Raw genomic sequence first — 23963 nt, 5'->3', positions numbered from 1 at the left:
TCAAAGGAAGAAAAATGGAGGAGGGAATGGAGAGAGGCATTGGCCAAGCTGAAGTAATCTTATGTTTAACTACTGAACAGCTCAGGTTTTAGGGGTATACTAGCTTAATGACACTGCTGCAAATAAGGACAATCTATAATTTACACCTAATTCCGAGCTTACTTAATCAAGTGGACAAGGATACGAAAGCTAGATAAATGGAGGAGGTTGGATGAATTTTACAAGGAAGGTGACCGAAAAGTATGAAAAATTTCACATTTTCAAGACAAGAGTTTCTGTAGTAGTAACAATAATAATGAACATTTCACTATACTGTGCATCCTGAGTCTCGACTATTACTTCACGAGACATAACATTAAAACACACGATCACATCTCGGTAAATGAAATATATAATTCTTTAATAATAAAATACTAGTCCATCTTTTAATAATCTGACTTCAGTCCCACATTTCAGTTATGTACAAACATATAAGTAAAACAACGGTTTATTAATATCTCAGCCCTGACAAACAAAGGTATGAAGGCTTACACACAAAAGAATATTGGAATATTAAGTGGCTCGTATAGCTACATAAATAATGTTAGTCATTTGTTTCCTACATAGACTGAAAGATCAAGAATAGATTTTTACTGCATACACAAATTGTTGTCTTCTCTCCCTGTTGCCTGACAATGTCACTATAATTGTTTTGGTTAAAGATGCATAAAGCTTTCTGTGTTCTCTTGCTAGCAAAGTGTACTTCAGTAGTTAAAATTCAGAGCGAGTTTTGATGATAACTTGGAAATGAGCCTCTATCTGGTAACAATATTGTGATGTAGCAAATAGTTCAAGAAGAGAGTATGCCTGTATAAAAAGAAGTCTGAGGTGATCATGAACATCATGCATGACAGAATGTGTCGGAGGGACTTCCTTGTGTAATCATTAAAAAATATTGTATGGCAGGTAAGCCAAGAAGTGGTGCTCCTGAAGATGATAGCGTAGAAAGAGATAAGAATGCAACTGGAAATGCATTCACACTACCTTCTACTCTCATATGCCCTAAAAACGGTAAACCATTAACACATGTCAACTTCAGCATAGAAATGCAAGTTAATGGAAGGTGATGAAAGTTTTCTTAGTCATGGTATATTCAGCAATCAATGCCCATCAGACCTGAATGGTGAACACGCATGGGCCATAGGGAATCTACATAAAATGGAAGAATACAAAAAGTATTCCTCAAAAGTTCATGTTTTCTTCACATTATCTAAACACATTTATAATCTGTTCATTTTCCAGGGAAAAGACAAACTGTTACAATAAGTGTGAAATTATACATGATTCAGAACTGGCTTTTCCTCAGATTCAAAATGAAATATAAAACAGTGTTTGGCAGCAAGATGCTGCACTTCTCATTCTCCTCACCAGAATGGTTGTCTCCCATTGCTAAACTGGTCATCATGGTCTAGACAACAATGCATTCTTCATCAAGGGCCTTGCAAAGAACTCCATACTCTCACCATGTAATTTAGTTTTGCAAGGGTATGTTTCAAGATTAAGTTACGTGTCATCACTACTGAGGGAATGGATGAATGAAGTTGTCCCCCACTCCTGAATGAGCCATCCTGGTCCGGACAACACGGCTTTCCTCAAGAGGCCTTTAAGAAGCCCCAAACTCTCCCCAAGTAATTTAGTTTTGAGAAGTTTTTGTTGAAGATTAAGTGTGTATGCCATCACTACCTGCCAACGTATGTGAAGGTGTTTTGGCAGGAGTGTCCATCACATCACATATGCTGATCAGAGTGTAGGCATAATTTGACTATCAGTCAGATGTGTATCATGTGACTAAGTTCTCACATAGAATACCGTATTTACGCGAATAATCCCCGCATCTTTATTTTTTAAAAAAATTGAGGCACGACATTGGGGTGCGGGTTTTATTTGCGTCAAGGTTGGTAACACGCTCCTTGATCACGTAGTTTTTTTAATGTTGGGTGTACAGTTATTCGTTGTATAACTGCAGATGGAATAAAACTGTCTCCATATGTCGTATTTAAACGGAACACTATTCAGACTTAATTCTAAACTGCCTTCACATTTAAAAAAAATACTATTTGTACAGAGTAATTTAAATTCAAAATTTCTCCGCATCACGATAGAACGCGTCTTCCGGAATGTGCAGGGTAGGTTTGCGCACTGTCACTCACTTCGGTGTGTCTACAGTGCTTTTCATAATTGCTACGTTCGAGTGAAATCGCAACTCTTTTGTATTCTGAGTTTTAAGGAACGCCAAAACATCACGTCGCAGACAGTGTGCGGAGAGACAGAATCCGTGAACACTGGTGATGCCGACAGATGGCAAAAAAGAGTGGCTCATAATTATAATCAATTTGTAAGCACCGAACAATATTGTCTATGCCGATGAAACAGCTTTTTTTTAAATATTTTTTTATTATTGCTGAGCCCAGACGGACTTATGGTTTTAAAGGAGCTGGGGTCAGTGTACTGTACTGTGTTACAATGCACATGGAAGCGAGAGACTTCCTCCCCTTGTTACAGGAATATTCGATAAGCCACGATGTTTTAAGGACGTTGGGCACTTTCCGTGCAAGTACAAGGCATCTAAAAATGCAAACAGTACAGTAAACAAAAAAATAGAGCACTTACACATGGGAGCCAGCATAATTTGTCCTCGTCTTTGAATTGTGTTTTTTTTTCCTTTGTTGCAAGAGGTTATGTTTGCCAGTGAGTAAATGCACCTTGCTGGATACATTTCTGAAATAGTTTTTTCCATGGCATTTGCAAGGTTTATACTGTGAATCAGTGTTAACTGCATGCAATAGTGGGCATTAGAATAGTTTGTGATGCCGCAAGCGTTGGCATTTCTGAATTACGAGTTGGTGGTTAATTCGAAATCACGCAATAACTAACATCGGAGTTCACAGGTGTGTGTGTTTCAAGTGTTTACATTGCACGAAAAGAATATTATCCATCACCGGTTGTGTTACTATCCGAGTAAAAATAAACCACGTGTGAGAAGTGTTTTAGACGTGGAGTGTGGCGAATTTGTAATTTAGGAGAGGATTCTAGAGATGCAAGAAACAATGGATCTTACTCTGTACAGAGAATCGAGCATATAGCAAGTTCAGATTAATGAAATATTTATCAGGCCTACTTGCTCATTTTCATGGCACTTTATAGCAGTGATAACGTATTTTAATAATTTCAGGCAAAGCAGCTATATCTGTTAATTTACATGTTCATATTTGCGTAAAGACCACGTGGACCTCGTGGAGTGATACGAAGTGTTTGTTTATGCCTACACTACTCTTTCGATGGAAGGAATTTTAGTTCAAATCATTTTTTTTTCAAAACGAGCCTTCCTAAAATTAGGGTGCGTGGATTATTTGGCAGTGGGAATTATTCGCGTAAATACGGTACTTGTAAAGTGAACTGTGAAATTGACATGTATTCATTCATCCCAATGTTTGGATATCACTGGTGCACACCTAGACCCAGACCAAGGTGGTTGAAAATGATCAAGAACAGTATAACTACAAGAAACCTGGAATGAAACACAGTTAAGGAGGACCAATGGTGGTCGGAGAGAGGAAGACAGAAAGGTGCCATAAACATTCCAACCCGGCAGGAGCTGGATGAGAGGAATAAATAATAATGATCACTGGTAAGGGAAATTATAAAACTTTAAAAATCTAGTATTCTTTTGTGTAACACAGCATTATTGCAAAACGTAAGTCTGATACCGAGTTTGCTGCCAAGTTACAGAGCAATATTAACTGATGCAAATACATTGATCACTGTGAGATATCTACTGGCATTAGTCTTTGATCCTTCTTCATTTGCACAGGTTTTAAAACTTTTGAGAGATTGCATTTCTATTCATTTTAGTCATTTAGATATACTTAAATATAACATCTTTTGGATCTGAAACTATTTGTAATTCAAGCTTCACTGGGCATTGTAGCCAATAACTTAAGAGTTCTTCACAATAACCAATCAGAAAATACATTTTTCTTGCATTTATTGCCTGTTTAACTAGACCGGCAATGCGAATAATATTATGTTGGCGCTTAATGATAACTTCTGAAAGAAATAGGTTATGCCATGTTCCAGTCATAAACTTCCTAATGAACATATCTTCTATAGCTGTTTCAGCAGGTCTCACTCCATCCAAGACATTAGCTGAAAAAAAAAAGAATTTGTAGTCATAGCATACAAAATTTAAACCATAACTATAAATACTTCTATATATTCACACTACAACTCTTTCAGAATTAACATGCCGAGAATGTAGTCTGCCATAAAGTTAAATGCATGCACACATGAACACACTCCCTCTCTCCTTTATCTATTGTTATTCTTCTAGATCAGTGGATCCCATACTGTTCTCAAGGTTCTGTGAAATACCTCTTAGTGCTCTGAAGATACTGGAAGGTTAAGAAAAGTAAAAGTAATCAGGTCTTAAAACTATGAATACTGTGTGACCATGAACAGTGTGTTGATAAATATCAAGTAGAAACAACTGAGCAATTTCAGTGTGCTCCAAAGCTGTATTACTCCTGCACTCTGACGGTTACTGACAGGCAGCTAGTTTTGTGCATACTTGACTTTCTGCAGGCTGTATGTATGTATAAGAAAGAAAATTAGATGTTACCACCATACAATCAGCCATTCAATGCCTTCTTCTGATGTGAAATATCACCCCTCAGGCAGGCAATAAGTACAGTACTATAAAAAGCTAGTAAGCATTCATTGTGCTAGTTTGCTATTTGTCAGCTATTTTATCGGTCTGTAACATCAAATGGGAAAAATGGGAAGAAATCAAGAAACAAATAATTGATGCAGCAGAAGATTGTTTTGGAAAAGAAGAGAGAAAAATCTATAAGCCATGGGTTCCACCCGACATTTTGGAACAAAAGAATGTGCCCAAAACGCTGGCAATCAGGAATGAGTTAGCTGGAAATATGATAATGTCCAATAACGGACCATTTATATTGGTATTATAAATTTACTCATTCAGGACAAATATTTCAGGTTTGCTATGGCAATCAACATCTGTATCATCTGATGGCCAGGCAGGCATCAATTTTTGGTAATGAGACAAAGTCTCTCATAGAGCATCGGCACTGCCAGTGGCTCCAAGTATAGCCGACGCAGTGACCTCCACGATGTGCACTAGCCATGCGTATTGGTGGGTGTGCTATTTACCAACCGATGAGCCCAACTTAGCACACTGGGGTGAAAGGCTGGCAACCAGGAATGAGTTAGCTGGAAAATTTATAATGTCCAATAACGGACCATTTATATTACAAATTTACTCCTTTGGGACAAATATTTCAGGTTCACTATGGTAATCAACATCTATATCATCTATGGCATTGTGTGCTCAACAGCCGCTAGATGGCACCGTTGTCTATGTCTGTGGTAGGTTTCAGCGTTATCAGATCAGTACAGCTTGCGCTGTTGCGACATAAACATGGCCGCGCCACTCTCTGTTTGCACCCAGGAAGAACAGTGTTCCGTAATCCGTTTTTTGTGGTCTGAGAACTATGGCTAATGTGCATATGGTCTGCCACGTCATCAACAGTCACTCGGCTGTTATTCAGGATCATATCATGCACTTGTTCAATATTGGCATCAGTTACAGCTGCAGATGGACGCCCGGATTTTTCCTCATCCTTCACACTCGTGCGACCCCTTTTGAATTGTTCAATCCACTGGTAAACACTTTGCAGTGGTAAAACATTTTCCCCATATTATGTTGAAAGTCTTTATGAATTTTCGCTTCTGGTACACCCTCACACTACAAAAAACGGATTACTAAATGCTGTTCTTCCTTGGTGCAAACAGAAAGTGGCACGGCCATCTTTACATCACAACAGTGCAAGCTGTACTGATCTGATAACGCTGAAACCTCCCACAGACGTAGACAGCGGTGCCATCTAGCAGCTGGTGAGCACACAACACCATAGAGCCAACCTAAAAGACAATTAGAGCAAAACTGAAGATACTTATTGACCTGCCCTCATAGAATATACCTACAGTATCCTCTGCCTGTCGAATAAGGCAACTAAAATGGGCAGCTTGGGCTCTCAGTTTGGGAGCTTGGACTGGCAACGACGGTTCCCATAGCTAAGTCTGGCATTCCTTCCACTCACTTGTGTCAGTCTCCTCACTTTCATATTTCCTCCATGACCATCCTTGATCAACTCTTGTTCTCTTCTGACCTCCACTTTATTTTTACAAGGCTTGGCGAGTCTTTAATTTTCACCCCTTCATGGCCTTTCCAGTTCTTTTGTCGATGCATTCGTTCTTCGAAGTATGGGCATCTTTCGCGTTCCTTCTGATTAGTATAAATAGAGGCTGATTGCCCAATAATAATAATAATAATAATAATAATAATAATAATAATAATAATAATAATCACCATCAGTGCTTTTTACTTTTCTGGGACAAAAGTTGCCAGTTCTCACCACGTAGATTCCTAATAGAGCATCTTCCACACTTCTAACACACACACCGTTATACCCTCGTTGTCACCATCGAATCCTTCCTCTCGCAGAAGTTCTTTTCTATCTTTTTTATTTTTTTCGTATTTCCTTTTGACCCCGTGAATCTTTGGTGTTGATTTTTTGTGAAACTCTTCACCACGTGTATTTTCGGTACCGTACTAGATTTTCGTTTTACGAGATCACAAGTAGATTTGACAATTTCTACTTCTTCAGTCTTCCTTATTTTGCTCATTGACTAATTCGACTCATTTTTAGCAATGTTTGTACTATTTGAACTTAAAGTAGACCTATTCAAAACTACGGTACGTGAACACTCGCATGTTGCAGAGCGGATATATAACTGATAGTCTGACAATGGAAACAACTGGAAAGTGAACACAGTTTCCTGTTTCCCACTGCGTCGCCAACCTATGAAACATGTAAGCAGGGTACCAACTTGCGAGAATCAGAACTGAAAATTCAATTTGTGAACACACTACCATCTGTTTGAAAATTTATAATAAATTGCTCTGTCAATAAATTGCAGTTCTTTTTAAAAAGAACTTGGGGAAAAGAAGGTGCCAGTATTGTGTACTGTTGCATACCAGCAGAAAAAGCAAAGATAATAATAATAATAATAATAATAATAATAATAATAATAATAATAATAATGGCATATTTTTGCAGAGGCCTGGTGCAGGTCTTCCGAGATGACGCCCCACAGGACACCTGCGCGTCTGAGGATGGCACCCTCCGTAAGATGAATTCTAAAACTGAAGATGGCACAAACACCCAGCCCCCGAACCAGAAGAATTAACCAAGGAAGGTTAAAATCTCCAACCTGTACAGAAATACAACCCGGAACTCCCTTGTTCAAAGGCCAGCATACTAACTATTTAGCCATACAGCTGGATAAAAATTGTATCCTCATCCATATGTGGCGCAGCTCTTTTCAGATACACCACCAATGGAGGAGAGCTGCATATGCAATTTTAACCTCGTACCAGCCCTCCTTCAAACCCAGACTACCGAGAACAGCAACTATTGTGCTAATCATTACACTGGCAGAAATTCAAAACACAGACATACAGCATGACTGATGCATGCTTGCAATGCACGAGTTGGACACGAAACTATTTACCTATTTGTGCGACATCATCAGAGCTGCAGTAGGCCTACGCTACGGAGGAGGACATTTTGTAACTACAAAACACATATGTACCGCATGACTTTGACGCGTGTTTTCATTTGCGTGGGTCGTACGGACTAAACTATTCACATATTTCTGCGATGTCATCAGAGCTGCATTAAGACTTGTACCCGCTTCGAAGCGGAATCGTCGTTCTTCTCTGATAAATTATGTTGGGGGGCCTTTTATGCGAGATTTCTTTTTTTCATTTTCTTCGTCTCTACTATATGAGTAAATATAGCAATGCAGCAGTTTTCCAGCGCAAACATATAGGCGCGATTTTTCACTGTTATTTGTTTCTTTCTCGCTGACGTCTCGCTATGGTTATGGCCGTGCAGTGCACAGAGCTGCCAACTCTTGACCTTAAGAACTAGTCATACAGTGTTAGGTGCAGCGGCGCTAATTCTGAACTTACGAACTAGCGGATTGGTTTGGACTGTGACCGAGTAAAGGGGGTCTGGTGGTGTAAGCAGGTTAGGGCTGCAAAGCAGCTGTTAGGCCTCTAGCATTCCGTACACTGTGTAATTTTGTTAACTCACCCCCGCCACATTCGTCATTTTCCGCTGCTTTCTTTGTGATGTTTGACATCCACACACTGTAACAGCTATGGGAATAATGTCACCCAATTACCTGCGTCAAACCTGGAAGACGTCTTCGACTCTAAACTCTTCATGGATGTTCTCAGCGTTTCCAGTGCCATGTGTCATGATTTCCCCTGTACCTTCCTTTTCCAACTGTCTTATATTTTTGCAGCACTCTTTGCCTATTACTTGGAGGCATTCTTCGGCTGTTGGAGAGAGGGGAACATCTTTGTGCTTTGCTGGTGTAAATTTTCACCCCTATCAACCATGAGGTATTGTAAACTTCTCGCCTGTAAACTTCGTATGACCATGTTTTCGAATAGTTGCACTCGATCATTATCAATAAGAGAGAAGTGGATCGTTCATTCCTTTAACTTATACGCTGTTGGGATTTATGTAAAGATTAACATTATTTTGTCAATATGCTCAAAAATCTTCCGTACTTCTGTGCTTTAAATATTTTTCTATTTTGAAGATCTCTTATACTCAACTTCTGGACTGGTAACTTCATTCTATTGGGCCTAAATGCATCTCTGCTGTATAGTGTTTTCTAGAACTTGCCATTTGCCCTAATGCTCTATTCAAATCTTGGTAATTTAAAATGTTGTTCTTTGATTCACTCGACTATTCAATTGTTTTTACTATTTCCCTAATGTTTCTTATTACTCGTTGTACAGTTGGTTGGGAAACGTGTTATTTCATGTACGTGTTTGTTTATTCTATTTGGTTAAAATCCAAGTCATATTTATGTAATGATATCTGTAAAATCTATTGCAAAATGTGTTCTAATCTTCCAATATTTTCTTGCTGTGCAATTCGTAACTTCTTGTGTCTTGTGTTGAATACATCTATTTTGTTCATCCGAAGTTGGCAATTCTTGTCCATCCCCTAGTGCCCTTGTATTTTCCTAACTACTCATACTTTTTGCTATTTTATATCTAACCCCCACAATACCATCCATGGTTATCCTCTCATTGCCCAGCACTTTGTGAACATGTCTCTTCCACAGTCACCTTCATCTTTCGTAAATAATAATAATAATAATAATAAACTACCTACCTGCCACATTTGGTAGCAGAGCTAAAACCTTTATGTATGGTCACAGACTTGTTACCCTCTCTTTTCTTAAACACTCTAAATTGATATTGCCTTAGGTACATGTAATGGTTGTGCTTTTTCCATTATCTATCGATTCATGCAATGCTACCTAATTTCTTCTTGCTATAACCTCAAATTTTTCTCACTCAGTCGTGTTATCGTACCTATGACCCATTTTTCGATATTGATTTGTGAAGCATATCTATCATATTTTCGAATGATTTTTGGTGAAATTTCCTAACTAAATTTTTTACAGTGCATCTTCTCAGGGGCAGTGCATCATTAAGGGCTAAAGGAGCTTAGCCCAACCAGATTTTTGGACATAAAAGTTCAGAAATGTTATTTTACTTATACTTTAGATAATTTAATGAGATCAAATTTATATTTGAGTACCACTGTTCTGAAGTAATTAATGGTATGAGAAAATGAAAGTATGATTGTATTACATGTTTCGTACATTTATCCCGACACAGGGGCTAATTCGCTCTCAGTCCTCACAGTGAGTACTGGTAACTGCTTTGAAGGTTAGTGAACCTTTGAAAGAGTAAAAGTTTAAATGCATTTTAAAATCTCAAGCTAGGGGCTAGCTTTGACATGCCCGCAATAAAAAAGAACAATGTCGACGAAGCTGTAGCGGCGGGTGTTATGGCGATGTTATTGCAAACTCACTTGTACTCTTTTAACCTCGTGTAACATGTTCTTGTGACCATTCAGAGTGAAGCTTTCGGCACGTTTTGAATTTTAGTTTACAGTTTGCTTTTAGCAGTTGCGGAGTGGAGAGTATAAGTTCTGGATAGTTTTTGTTTAACAGTGATTAGTATGTAGTGTTTAAAATAGTAAATAGTATGCAGTAAAATTATTAGTAACTTGTCTTTTATTATGAATAGGGTGATACTCTTGTGAAATCTCCATTCTCATCATTAAATTTAGAAGGAAAATTAGAAGTAAAAAGACTTGGCACGCACCAACCAAGATATTTTAAGCTTCATGGGAGGTGCAAGAATCAGAAAAGAATATCTGCGTTATCTTGGTTTGACAAGAAGTGGCTGACTGTGAGTGAAGAAAACAAGTCACTTTTCTGTTTCGTGTACTTATTATTTGGTGGAAAAACTAGTTGGACTGTGACAGACATAACTCATCTTAAACATCTGTCAGAAAGAGTTAAAAAACACGAAAATTCAGAAACACATACAATGAAACTTCGTTAGTACGTTCCTCATTAACATTTTTTCCCGCTTAGCACATTGTAAAATTGAAACCCCAACGCCCATTGTATTAAATCTGTATAAAAAATGCCTCACTCAACACGTCATGATTTTTCACCTTTACTGCCTAGTATGATCACATATTCCCCAGACCTGAAAATGTTCTTTGTCATCCCTTGTGTACCAAATGTGATTTTCAATAGAGATAAGAACCCTTGCAACGGGTCAGTCGGAGAAAGTTGCGTGATAAGAGGAAATGACCTTGAATTCTTGAACACCGAGTATATTGTGCCTTTGAGGAGCAAGCTGTTAGCTTAGGTAAAGTTGAGTTTTGCGTCACTGGTTGGCAACAAAGAACAAGACAGGACAGTGCTAAGTTTAAGCACAGTAATAGATTTCACTGTGGCTAGGAGCGCTGAATTCAGTTTTCACGCATTCTTTTTCCAAAGCTGTCGTGTTGACATACACGGCTTATGGCTGGGAGTCATCCAAAATTATGAGTCAGGGAAGTTACTGCCACAAAATGTGTAACGGAAGTGTAACCCTAGCAACCGTGCAGCCGTTGGTGTATGGTTATGACCAAGAGACATATCTATGGTCATTTGATATTCCAAAGGTAAATGTGCTTAATTTTTTTTTCTATGTTCTTTGTTCTACGGAAAGGTCTTTGTTGTTAGTGAGATTGTTGAATAACCCAGTGCGCTTGATTGTACTTGTAGCCTATTTCGCATTCCAATCACAAGTTAGAAATTTATTTATTCAAAATCATTCTTTCCAACTTCAGAAACTTTCCTTCATGCACTCTTTTTCCTTTTCCATTTCTATTTTGCTTATACGCACTTTCAATTTTGTCTCTGTTGCCCACAATAGTGTTCAAAGTAGAAGGTGCTAGTTTTAACGTTCGTGCCTACTCAACGTGCTTAAGGTGTGGATTCCTTATTTCTTGAAGAATTTTAATTTTTTCTTCATTAGCGAGTGGTTTCACGACCCTTTTCTTATCCATAGCTAAGCTATCACAAGACGGACACCGTACATACCGTGCTACCAAACTTCTCACGATTATCCTATTAGTCAGTAAGTAGGCTGTCACGCGACAAATAATCATTTCACTTCTTTTTACCACTCAACACAATGAATTGAAGGTAATGCCAATAACTGTTCTTGTGATAAGATTATTTAAATCCGTGTGGTATGACTGAAGTTAAAATAAGTCCACTGCGTAGCAATCTTCGACAGGTCATTTGTGGGTGCCGTTAAGTAATAAGGCTTCCATATACTGTAGGCCTATCCCATTAAAAAGTTATGTAAAGATACAGGCAATGGTAAAGCAGGGTACCATTCATACAAAAATACAAACTACTAATTTGACAGTTAGCATGTTTTTATTATACACCGGCGAGTCTGTCCAAACCAATGCCAAGTACTGCCGAAGTTCCGTGTTCAAGACGGTGGCCGAAGGCGCGTAATCGCGTGTGACGTGTATAACCTCACGAGAAATTCATGCTCGAACAAAGTGACCAGAAAACAGTGTTTAATTACCCACTGGTCAGAAATCTAAGGCTTCAACTAACAATTCATTATACAACTGTTTTAGGAAAAAAGTGATCTGCTATGATATATAGGTACTGTAGCTACATACTGTAGCAAAAGAATGTCACCTGTTCTTCCGTGTTTTTCACATCTTTTAATAGTCGCTTGTTACTTTAACAGGCTACAGTAGAGAAATATTTGTTCTCTCGACTTTTTCACACTTTTTAGTGTTCTCCTTTATCTTCTGAAACACTACACACACAATGTAAAATGTAGGTACTAATGTGTAAAGTGATATCATCTCCCTGTTGGACAGTTTTTAATGGGATATTTGATAGTACATTTTCCCGTCTAACACAATTTTTTTCGTCGTCACCTGCAGAAATGTACTAATGAAGTTTCACTGTACTGAAAAAAAAACTAAAAATATTTTTGTTTCTGTAAACATTTTGACTCAATTACCATATTCACGCGAATCATCCCCGCATATTCTTTTTAAAAATGAGGCGCGAAATTGGGGTGCGGGTTTTATTTGCGTCAAGGTTGGCAAGTTTTCGATGTGGGATGTACAGTTACGCTTTGTGAAATCGCAGATGGAAGAAAACTGCCCAAGTGTGTCATATTTAAACGGAAAACAATTCAGACTTTTAATTTAAAACTGCATTTACATTTTTCAAAAGAGTATATTCTCAGTGTCACGATAGAAAGCGTCTTCAGGAACGTGCAAGGGTATCTTTCCGCCTCTCTTTCACTTCGGTGTGTCGACAGTGTGTTTTATAGTTGCTAATTTTGAGTGAAATCATAATTCTTTTGTATTCAGGGTTTTAAGGAACGCTACAATATCACGTAACAGGCAGTGTGGAGAAGCAGAATCTGTGGACACTGGCGATACCAACAGTTGGCGAAAAAGCGTGGCTCATAATTATAATCTATTCGTATGCACCAAACAATACTGTCAGTATAATAAAAATCTTCCGGGCTATTATGCCGTGGTCCACTCCTCTCGCTTCTTCCAGACGTTTCGACTACTGCTGCGGTAGTCATCTTCTGTGGTGTCGTGTAGATACACTCTCCTGTATCCTGCTGTCAGTGCCAATGAAACTGCATTGTTTTTTATGCCCAGCCAAAATGGACGTTTTTAACAGATGGGGTCACTGTACTGTGTTGCAATGCGGACGGAAGCGAAAGACTTACTCCCCTCGTCATAGGAAAACACAATAAGCCACGATGTTTTAAGAGTGTCGGGTACTTTCTGTGCAAGTGCAAGGCATCTAAAAATGGAAACAGTACATTAATCCAAAAAATAAATCACTTGCACAGGGTCTTTGAAGTGGGTTTCTTTTTTTTTCTTTCGTTGCGTGAGGTTGTTTGCCACTGAGTTAGCCAAGTGCATTATTTGAATACTGTAAATGCACCTTTTGGATACATTTTGGAAATATTTTTTTCCATGGCATTTGAAAAGTATTTTTTATTTTTTAAATTTATTTTTTTATAATGATGTGAAAAGTTTGAACTGTGAATCAATGTTGGTTGCATGTAGTAACGGGTCTTGAATATTTTGTGACATGGCAAGGATTGGCATTTCTGAAGCACGAGTTGCCAGTTAATTTGAAATCACATCATTCGAAGTCAGATTTTTGCGTCCAAAAGTTTTCGAATTAACGAGATTTTACTGTATCGAAAAACCAACATCAGTGTTTGCCGGTGTGTCTGTTTCAAGTGTTTACATTTCACGAAAAGAATTATCCACCACCGGTCGTGTTAATATCCGAGTAAACAAAGACCGCGTGTGAAAAGGGTTTTATACATGGAGTGTGACGAATCTATAAGTAATTTAGGAGAGGATTCTAGTGATGCAAGAGACAAAGAATCTTCCAATCTACAGGGAATCAGCCTACTGCAAGTTCAGATTAATGAAATTCCTAGGGTAGATAATTTTCATGGCAAATATATTTTATACCAGTGATAATGTATTTTTATCGTCTAAAATATGTTCAGACAAAGCAGCTATATCCATAAATTAACAAGTTTTATTTGCATAAAGACCACGTGGACATCGCAGAGTGATATAAAATGTTTGTTTATGCCTACTTTACGCCTTCGATGAAAGGAATTTTAGTTCAGTTCATTTCTTCAAAATGATCCTTCCTAAAATTAGGGTGCAGGGATTATTCGCGTAAATACGGTAAATGAAGGCTATTGTGTTTATAACCAGTGTCACAACGAACTTGTAGATAGGAACAGACACATTTTAAACAGGTTAATTAACTGTATTAAGTTTTGCGGAAGATATGAACTACCTCCTCGAGGCCACAACGAAGGTGACAATTCACACAATCGTGGGGTATTCTTGGATCTGTTGTCGTAACTAGTGGCATTAGACAGCATTCTAAGCGATCACCTTCTCGATTCTACAGTGTCAAAAAATACCTCGAAAACAATTCAGAATGAAATACTGGATTGCATGTTTGCGGTCTATAGAGAGATGATAATACAGGAAATACAAACAGCTAAATATGTAGCCATTCAGGCAGATGAAACTTCAGATAGGATCATGGATGCTATAATTAGTTATATTGTTGCAATATGTTGCTCGTAGTGGCCCAGTTGAAAGATTCATTTCCTTTTCGGAATTCAAAATCGAACTGCAGATTTTTCCATTAGTTTTTACGCTGCACCAACACAGATAGGTCTTATGGCGACAATGGGATAGGAAAGGGCTAGGAGTGGGAAGGAAGCGGGCGCAGAATTAATTAAGGTACAACCCCAGCATTTGCCTGGTGTGAAAAAGGGAAACCACGGAAAACCATCTTCAGGGCAGCCAAAAGTGGGGTTCGAACCCACTATCTCCCGGATGCAAGCTCACAGCTGCGCACCACTAAACGCATGGCCAACTTGCCCGGTTGCAAACGGTTTAAGGTCCGTTCTGAAAGATCAATTGGAACTGCCAAGCTAGAACAGAAGTTCATTGCTCAGTCCTATGATGGTGCTGCCGTATTTATGGGGGGAGGGGGGGGGGGGGGGGGAAGGAGGAAATGGGATGCAAGTAAAGATAAGAAATACATTTCCTTAAGCACATTTCATCCACTGTTACACCCATCAGCTAAACTTGGTAATAAAGAAAGCGGGCTCGGCTGTGAAATCAGTGAAGTTGTTTTCATCAATATATCAGGCTTTACATAATTGTTTTTCCTGTTTCTTCCAAGCACACTGATTTACTAAGATCTGTCTGTGGCAGTGCAGTTCTGAAAACTATAGAAACGTGCTGGAATTTTCATAGCAGAGTTGTTAATACTGTCTCCAACAATAAGGATGCTCTTCTTGAATGTTTTGACACCATTCAAAATGACGATGGTTGGGATGACATTACAGTTAGAGAGGCAATAGGACCAGTTAATCTTCTGAATGATGAGGAATTCCAATATTTTCTCTCATTTTTTAATTCTGTTGTAATGAAATGGCGTATGGCTTTTAGTGCCGGGAGTGTCCGAAGACATGTTCGGCTCGCCAGGTGCAGGTGACTCCCGTAGGCGACCTGCGCGTGGTGATGAGGATGAAATGATGATGAAGACAACACATACACCCAGCCCCCGTGCCATTGGAATTAACCAATTAAGGTTAAAATCCCCGACCCGGCCGGGAATTGAACCCGGGACCCTCTGAACCGAAGGCCAGTACGCTGACCGTTCAGCCAACGAGTTGATACACGTTGACATTCTGCACAACACACTGCAGAAATCATCAACCAATGCTGTAAATGCTCGTACTGCCATCCAGCACTTCGAAACTGAAATAAATGACATTAGAAGGAATTTACCTGAGTTGAAACAAAATTCTGAACACCCAACAAAACTTGCGCGGAAAGAAGTGAATGCAAGTGCCGATGCTATAGAAGCCTGCGACATAACTGTGAATCAAATTAAATGCAGTTTCGAAGAAGCGCAGCGCACACAATGCTTTTCTTTAATAGATCCACAATTTTTCGTAGAACATAAAGTTGCTTTTCGTAGGTTACTTGTAACCAGTGCACTAAAATGTTATCCCCTGCTTACGAAGGATAAGACAGAAATTGAACTAACTGTGCTTTATAGGAATGATACATTTGCGAGTGTAACGAGTGTACTATCTCTTTGGACCCTAATGAAGGAAAACAATCTGGAAACAGCCTTATCAGAAGTACACAAACTAGCAGAAATAGTACTTAGAACCCTGATTTCAACCGCGGATTCAGAATGTTGTTTCAGTACTCTAAAACGAGTTAAAACTTCTTTAAGGAAATCAATGGGACAAGAACGTTTAAATACATTAGCTGTGCTTAGTATTCATAACAATGTCATTGCAGAGATTCTGGAATTCAACCGAAAAGTGATTGATTTGTTTGCATCGCAGAAGAATTGATGAGCACAGTTCCTTTATAAATGAGGTAACTTTTAAGGTACAGTAAAACCTTGTTAATTCAAAGTCGTTGGGACGCAAAAAACGGATTTCGAGTTAACCGCCAACTCTTAATTCAGAAATGCCAACCCTTGCTGCATCAAAAAAATAGTCTAAGACCTGTACTGCATTGATTCAAAGTTTAAACCTTTGAAATGCCAGGAAAAAGAAGATTCCAAAATGTATCCAACAAGGTGCATTTACAGTATTCAAATTCACAATACAGTATTCACTTGGATAACTCACCGACAAACATAACCTCATACAACAAAAGAAAACAAAAGCATGATTCACAGACAAGGAGAAATCTAAGCAATGACGAGGGGAAGAAGTCTCTCGCTTCCGCGTGCACTGCAACACAGTGCAATGACCCCCCATGTACGATTTTCCAGCTGGCACTTCCCTCCTATAAAACCGTAAGTTTGTTTGGGCTCGTCATTAAAAAAAACAATGCAGTTTCATTGGCACTGACAATATTCAGTGCGTACGAATTGATCATATGAGCCAGGCTTTATCGCCAACTGTCGGCATCGCCAGTGTTCACATATTCTGCTTCTCCGCACACTGCCTGCTAAGTGATATTATGGTGTTTCTTAAAATGCTCAATACAAAAGAAATACGATTTTACTCAAACTTAGCAAATGTGAAACACACTGCAGACACACCGAAGTGAGTGAAAATACTGAAATCTATCCCAGCACGTTCCAAAAGACTCATTCTATCATGACGCAGATAAATTTTGAATTTAAACTACTCTGAAAAAAAAAAAAAAAAAAAAAAAAAAAAAAAAACCCTAATTTTTAAATATAATGGCAGTTTGAAGTAAAAGTCTGAATTGGGACCGACATTATTCTTCCAATTATGAATTATTCATATTTCAAATTTTAAAAGTTTAAATAACATGAAAAACCGTACCTCATGTTTCTGGGAATGAGAGCTGCTTCGAATTAGGTGGGACTTAACCGATTTTGAATTATCGAGGTTCTACTGTATTTTACTATTAGAATAAATTAGAATCAAGCATGCTTAATTGTACTGATACTGCCAATAAAAATGTAATGACAAGGCTTAATATGCGTGTATATACCAAAGCAGAAGCAACATAGACTAAATAAACAATAATAATACCCACATTAGTCCCACTTGCCATTTGAGCCACAAGCCGCTACTGCATCTTCTAAATAATTTCACTTATGTTGTTGTTCATGATGCAGTAATAAACCTTGACTCAAAGTTTTAATGTCAGGCAACTGGCTGCCACAGTTTAGGTTACTTTGTGCTATAATTATGTGCAAAAATCGGAGACTTTTTGTGCTAGTGATTTGCTGATGTTTTGATTATATACTGTGTAGTAAGTTATGGATTTCGTGTTAAGATTTAGAGTTTATTATTAATCTTAAAACTTTAACTCAATCTTGACCTACTCGCTCATTTCTTTTTTCTTTTTCCGGCCTCGGATATGCTACTCTACTCGCTTGACTATTAATATTTCTACATTTTCATTATTTTATGCACTCTTCTTCTGATGATCTAATTTTTTCTTGGAACTTTTTATTTTTTGCCTCCTGTCTTCCTAATGTCTTATTGCTCTGTCTACTTCTCTACTAATCTGTCACCTAGTGAAGTTCTACATTTTCGAATGTACTGACAACAAAAATTACCCTCATGATCATGCTAATTTTCTTGCTAATTGTATCGCCTTTGATTGGACTTTTCCTACATTTATTCTTTCTTTTCTCGGAATTAAATATTCCTCCTGCTCTTATTGTAGCTATTCAGATTTTTTTTTTTTTTACTTTCCTCAGAGTATCTCCATTAAAATTTTTTTCCCACTCTCCAGCAGTCCAACGCGTCCTCCCTCGCAAGCCTCAAGCCACTACTGCAATTGGAGTAAAATATTTTCCCAAGCCTCTTTTCTAGGTGTTTGTTATGCATATGTATCCCTCTGACCCTTTGTTATTTCCTTTTCTCTCTCGCCCTTTACCTTTCACTCTTTGTATCGTCATGTGTATATTTATTTCTTGAATTCGCCCACCTTTCTTATTCAACTTTGTACTATTGTAGATGAATTTTGTTGGAACATCTTTCTGCGCCATTCGATTTCTGCAAGTGACTAATCTCATGTTTTAATCCGCATTGAAAACTGTTGATATACAATAATAAAGTTTTATTATGAATCCACCTGTTCAATACATTATAATGTTGTTACATTTGTGACAATTTGAGATTCAGATTTGAAATGTAACAACATTATAATGTATTGAACAGGTGGATTCATAATAAAACTTTATTATTGTATATCAACAGTTTTCAATACGGATTAAAACATGAGATTAGTCACTTGCAATGAAATAGCCAACCAGGCTAATACAAACAAAAAGAATAGATATCTGAATCTCAAAATCAATTTGAGATTCAGATTTGAAATGTAACAACATTATAATGTATTGAACAGGTGGATTCATAATAAAACTTTATTATTGTATATTCGATTTCTGTTCTAAATACACCTGACCACTTCTCCGGACCTGACATCAAATCATGCAGCCCTACATCTTCATCACTGCTCTACGCAAGATACTCTGGATACTGAACCCTCCCTTTTTTGGACCGAGCCTACTGCCAGTGACATCTCCTTTTCAGCGTCCATTTGGATATTCTACTGCATAAGATGATTTTTTTATCCTTCTTTTGGGGGGGGCAGCCGGTGGTTAATGTAACAATGTTAATTCATCTCTGCCGCATTAGTCATTTTCCACTGCTTTCTTCAGATGTTTGTCATCCGCACACTGGCACAGCTATGGGAGTATTGTCAGCCAATTACCTGCATCAAACCTGGACAATGTGATCGACTCTACACTTTTCATGGACGTATAACATTACAGTGACTTATTGAAAGCTGAGGTGTTCTGCCATGTAACTCAATTATAGGCTACAAACAATAACCCATCAACGATGGGTACGACAGCTAGTACTGTATAAATTTCAGCCAATGGCAGTGGCTGTTGATGCGAGTAGTAAGAAAAATGTTGTACAATTTAGGGGATAAAAGTAAATATATTTCTAAGGCCGGAACGGCAGATCCCTGATATTCAGCAATAAACACATCAGTACCCTACAAGACTAACGAAATAGATTTATATGATTCACTTTCCAAAATTATATCATTTATACTGTTGAGCATTTTTTTAAGGTTTACCCTGTTCTCCATTCCACACAAGAGTTAATGGGTGTAAGAGATAGACAGGGTGTGCATGTTTTTTGTGAATATGTTCTGAATAAGTTTCAGTCTAAACCTATATTTACAAAATATTCAAAAGTTTAAAAACAATAACCATTCTTCACTTTCCTTCTCATTTATCACTGTACTGCTAACCTAATCACACTATGAAGTATATTCTAGATCTACGTACAAGTGTTCCAAGAATTCCAAGACTTCCTGTGAGCGATGTAGTGAGGAGGGTTGGCCATTTCATATGTGAGAGGTCTATCTCTCTTTGGAGTCACTCTGTATCGTCCTGACTGGACTTTCTCGCAGGCAGGTGTGACGTGGATCGGGCGACACTGGGATAGAATGCCACAGCATTTGGTGAATGGCTACAAAATAAATATATATAACAATATTTACTAATATTAACAACATACATTACTACTGTAGACACACATTATTAACAGCATGAAAATATTTAATCACAGTTACAATGAAATATATCACCATATATCAACATTAAAAGATAATTTAAATTATAATAATATTTAAGCTACATGTTTCATTAACAGAAAATGGCAAAACTGTTGTACTCAAGTACAACAAACAGGTTCCTTAACATTGCAGGAAATCTACTGAAACAGATCTCTTGAAGTATAGGCCTAAACACTTCTAAAACTGGCTGACTATGCTTGGATTTGACATAAGCACCTTTTCAACTGCACTATACAATAATCAATAAAAGGTACAAAATTAAGGTACGGCCAAATTTTCAGGACACATTCCACACATGTAAAGGAAGAAAATATGTGATATGGACATAGGTCCAGAAACGTTCTATATCCATATTAAAACACATTTTCTACAACTGTACATGATATATTATTCATGGCAAACAAACAGGAACAGAATGTATCAGCATACCAAATTAAACTCCTTCTTACAAGAAATGTTAAAAATGCCCTCCATTAGCACTGATGCACGAGTATGGAATACTCCAGGGACACGTCAGTGTATCTCATTAAAAATGTTAACCATAATGGGTTTGCAGATACCTAGCTATCTAACATTCTAAAAAGAGGCCATAAAGCTTTGAACAAAGAAAAAAGATGAAGATCTCAGTGTTATGTAAAGAGAAAACCATGAAGGACAAAAGATTAATCCTTTGAAACCCAACAGCACTTGAGTCAGAAAAAAACTCCAAAGGTGAACAAGGAAAATCTGGTAGGGAACCAACCCTAACCTAAAAATAGACATTTTACTTTAACCATAAAATGCCACAAGTTACAACGCATAAACTTGCAACTATATTTTACAAATTACAGTGATTAAAAGGTTGTCTTGAAATAACATCCTACTCCTCATGGTCACACAACAGACATTATCTTCACTATTAAGAGAAAATAGTAATGCCACATACTTACCAAATTATTCTTCCATAACGCCCAATTTCCAATTAAAGAACACTTCATTGTGTTCTAAAGATTAAGTATAGTACAATATCTTCAAACGGCAGGTAATGCCAATGTTCGCAATAAAAAATAACATTCACATAAGATACATTCAAAATCTGCTTGCAAGAGACTGCTATTTTCTTCTTCCCAAGTATCTCTGCAACTAAGAGACTGTCACTGATAATATTTCGGATAGATGGCAGAACAATACTGTTTACTACGAGTATTCCTTAAATATGTTTGCTAATTCGAAAACATTTCCTGAATGCGAGATTATAGCAATACCCAGTTGGGTATGTAAACACAAAAAATTCTATGTACTATAGAGATGGGTATGATGGGCACTATCGAATGATAACAATCGAACTAGTCGATAGTTAAAAATATCGTAACAGTCGACTACTTTAAAAAACAAAACGTTTTAATAAGAAGAAATTGCGCACAAATGTGCATTACATTTTAGAGTAATCCAATAAGGAACTGTTCTTTTGCTGCATACACTAAAATGGTATCGTTCACATCGTTTGTTACATAACACGCACACGCACGGCACACATGGGTCATGAAAACCAGGTCGTACGCACAGTTTGTGATGGAAACCATGTATGGCCAGTCTATTCGGAGCACTCCTCAGTTCGTTGTTCGGCCCAGTCCAGGTTCGATTAATCATTGCGTCCGTCCCGTAGAATTCCAAGTCAATTTCCGCTCGTTTTCTTAGTCTAATATGAAGTAGTTCCTGTTCTTGTCGTGTGGAGGGTAATTGTAGTCTCATTCTCTGGCTAGCACATAAGCAAGACTTGACTGTGACATTTTGGAAATACCTAAAATTCTTTTCAAGAATCTAGCCTTGACATTCTCAATAACTCTAAGGTCAGATAGAGTTAGATGTTCCCAGATTAGCTCCAAACCGTATGTCAGGGCAGGTAGAACCTTTGCATAGAACAGCGTCATGGCTGTATTTAGAGACAGTTTAGTGGGTTCCTTCAAATCATACGTATTTCTTATGGCTGCCAATGAACTTTCTCTTATATGAATTCTAAAAGAAGTAGAAGAGGGCTGGAGCGTAATTCCCAAGTATTTGAATGAATTCACAACTTCCAGGGCTGTTTCACTGCTTGTTATCTTGTCATTTGCTGCTATTCTCCCTCCTTTCCGGAAAACCATTTGGACTGAAAAACTGAGTAGCGGGTGTGTGACGGTAGTGCTCCTCAATATCGTGTGATTTTGGTTGTACTTAGTTTGAATAACGAAGTGAAACCGTGTGCCTCTGGATTACTAAAGTTTGAAGAATTGATGTACGTATTACATTTTTATTAGATCTTAATTAGTGATGTATTACATACCAAATTTTAGTTAACAAAGATTAGGACTCTTGGCGAAGTGACTGTGAAACAGAAGAATTCTCTGCAGTGTAGATAATAATAATAAAAGTAATACATCTGAATACGTGATGTAAAGGAAAGCGCCATACTTGCAAGGAGTACAAAATCTACGAAAGTTATAGCTTAGATAGTACGAAAGTGATGGCCACGTCAGGGTGCAGTGCTGAAGTGGTAACTTGCGGAACTTGCAACAAAAGAGTAAGAGAGGAAGGTATATCTATACAGTGTGACGGGATTTGCGAAATATGGCATCACAAGGAGTGCACATTAATGACCTCAGGTGAATCTGAAATGTTGAAACGTAAAAATTGCAAATTATTATGGATGTGTGAAAAGTGCAAGCATGAGATAATCAACAAAAGGCAAGTGGCAGGGGACAAAATTGAGAGCCTGGCTCAGAGACTGGACTTGATTCCGAGCAAATCGGAAATTAAAGATGAAATAGCAGATGTTAAAACGTCTATTGATGACCTAAGTAAGACATTACTAACGAAACTAGCACAAATATTTGAGGTACAAGTAAAACAATCTGAAACTCTAGCAGACCATCTCAAAAACACTGAAAGTGCGAGTTGGCCCTCACTGCCAAACAAGAGAAAACAGAAAGAAATCAGAAATCCTGCAACTTCAAAAACAGACGAAAATTCTGCACACAATCGGGATCAACTACAATACTGTTGTCAAGATAAAGCACAACTCTCACAAAGCAGCACGGACCAACAAGCCAAATCTCCCATTTCCCAAGTACCAAGCACTATAATGCACGGGAAGCCACGATTACAGGTACCAGGTGTTAACACGATAATCGAAGACCACTCACATAATCATACACGAGATACTCAGGAAGAATGTAACAAGAATTCCCTTGACAACTGCACCGAAAATATGACAGAAAATACTAATGTGGCAGAAAAACAAACGATGATGCCAATCAGGGCTATACTGGACCTTGGATTACCCATCAAAGAAGAAGACCAACAACATTGCGGAATAGAAATGGGCATGCAAAAGGGGACACAATAATCGGAACTAAACCAGATATAGAGCCGCTACAGGCAGCTACCAAGAAAGCGTGGATGTATATGGGGAGGCCCCACAAAGAAACAAAGTCGGAATCTATTATAAACTTCCTCCGAACAAATGGTAACCTTGGAGATATCGAATGCGAGTCATTACAAACAAAAGGATCAAACAAGGCACTCAAAATAGGAGTGGATTTGAGATACCTTGATTCATTACAGGACAAAAACTTCTGGCCTCAGGGAATCTTAGTGCGGCCTTTTCGTTTCTCAAGAGGAAGAACCGGTGTACAGTTGCACGTCTAAAATAAGATCACACGACAAGACTAAGGCACTAAATTTGGACATTGTTCTTTGGAATGTGGAAGG

The 23963-nt window shown here is 38.0% G+C and overlaps 1 protein-coding gene across 1 annotated transcript; it reads right to left on the bottom strand.

Annotated features, from left to right (window-relative positions):
* Nucleotides 1-373: 373 nt before the first annotated feature.
* mRpS24 (mitochondrial ribosomal protein S24) lies at nt 374-21625 on the bottom strand. The gene is made up of 3 exons (XM_067137068.2): nt 21164-21625; nt 19945-20128; nt 374-4185 (listed from the first exon to the last, which is right to left on the bottom strand). The coding sequence occupies exons 1-3, from the start codon at nt 21209-21211 to the stop codon at nt 3896-3898; spliced, it is 522 nt and encodes a 173-aa protein (XP_066993169.2). The 5' UTR covers nt 21212-21625; the 3' UTR covers nt 374-3895.
* Nucleotides 21626-23963: the final 2338 nt, after the last annotated feature.

This window comes from Anabrus simplex, chromosome 1, assembly GCF_040414725.1.
Source record: "Anabrus simplex isolate iqAnaSimp1 chromosome 1, ASM4041472v1, whole genome shotgun sequence".
Lineage (NCBI taxonomy): Eukaryota > Metazoa > Arthropoda > Insecta > Orthoptera > Tettigoniidae > Anabrus > Anabrus simplex.
This window is presented reverse-complemented; position numbering and strand designations above follow the sequence as displayed.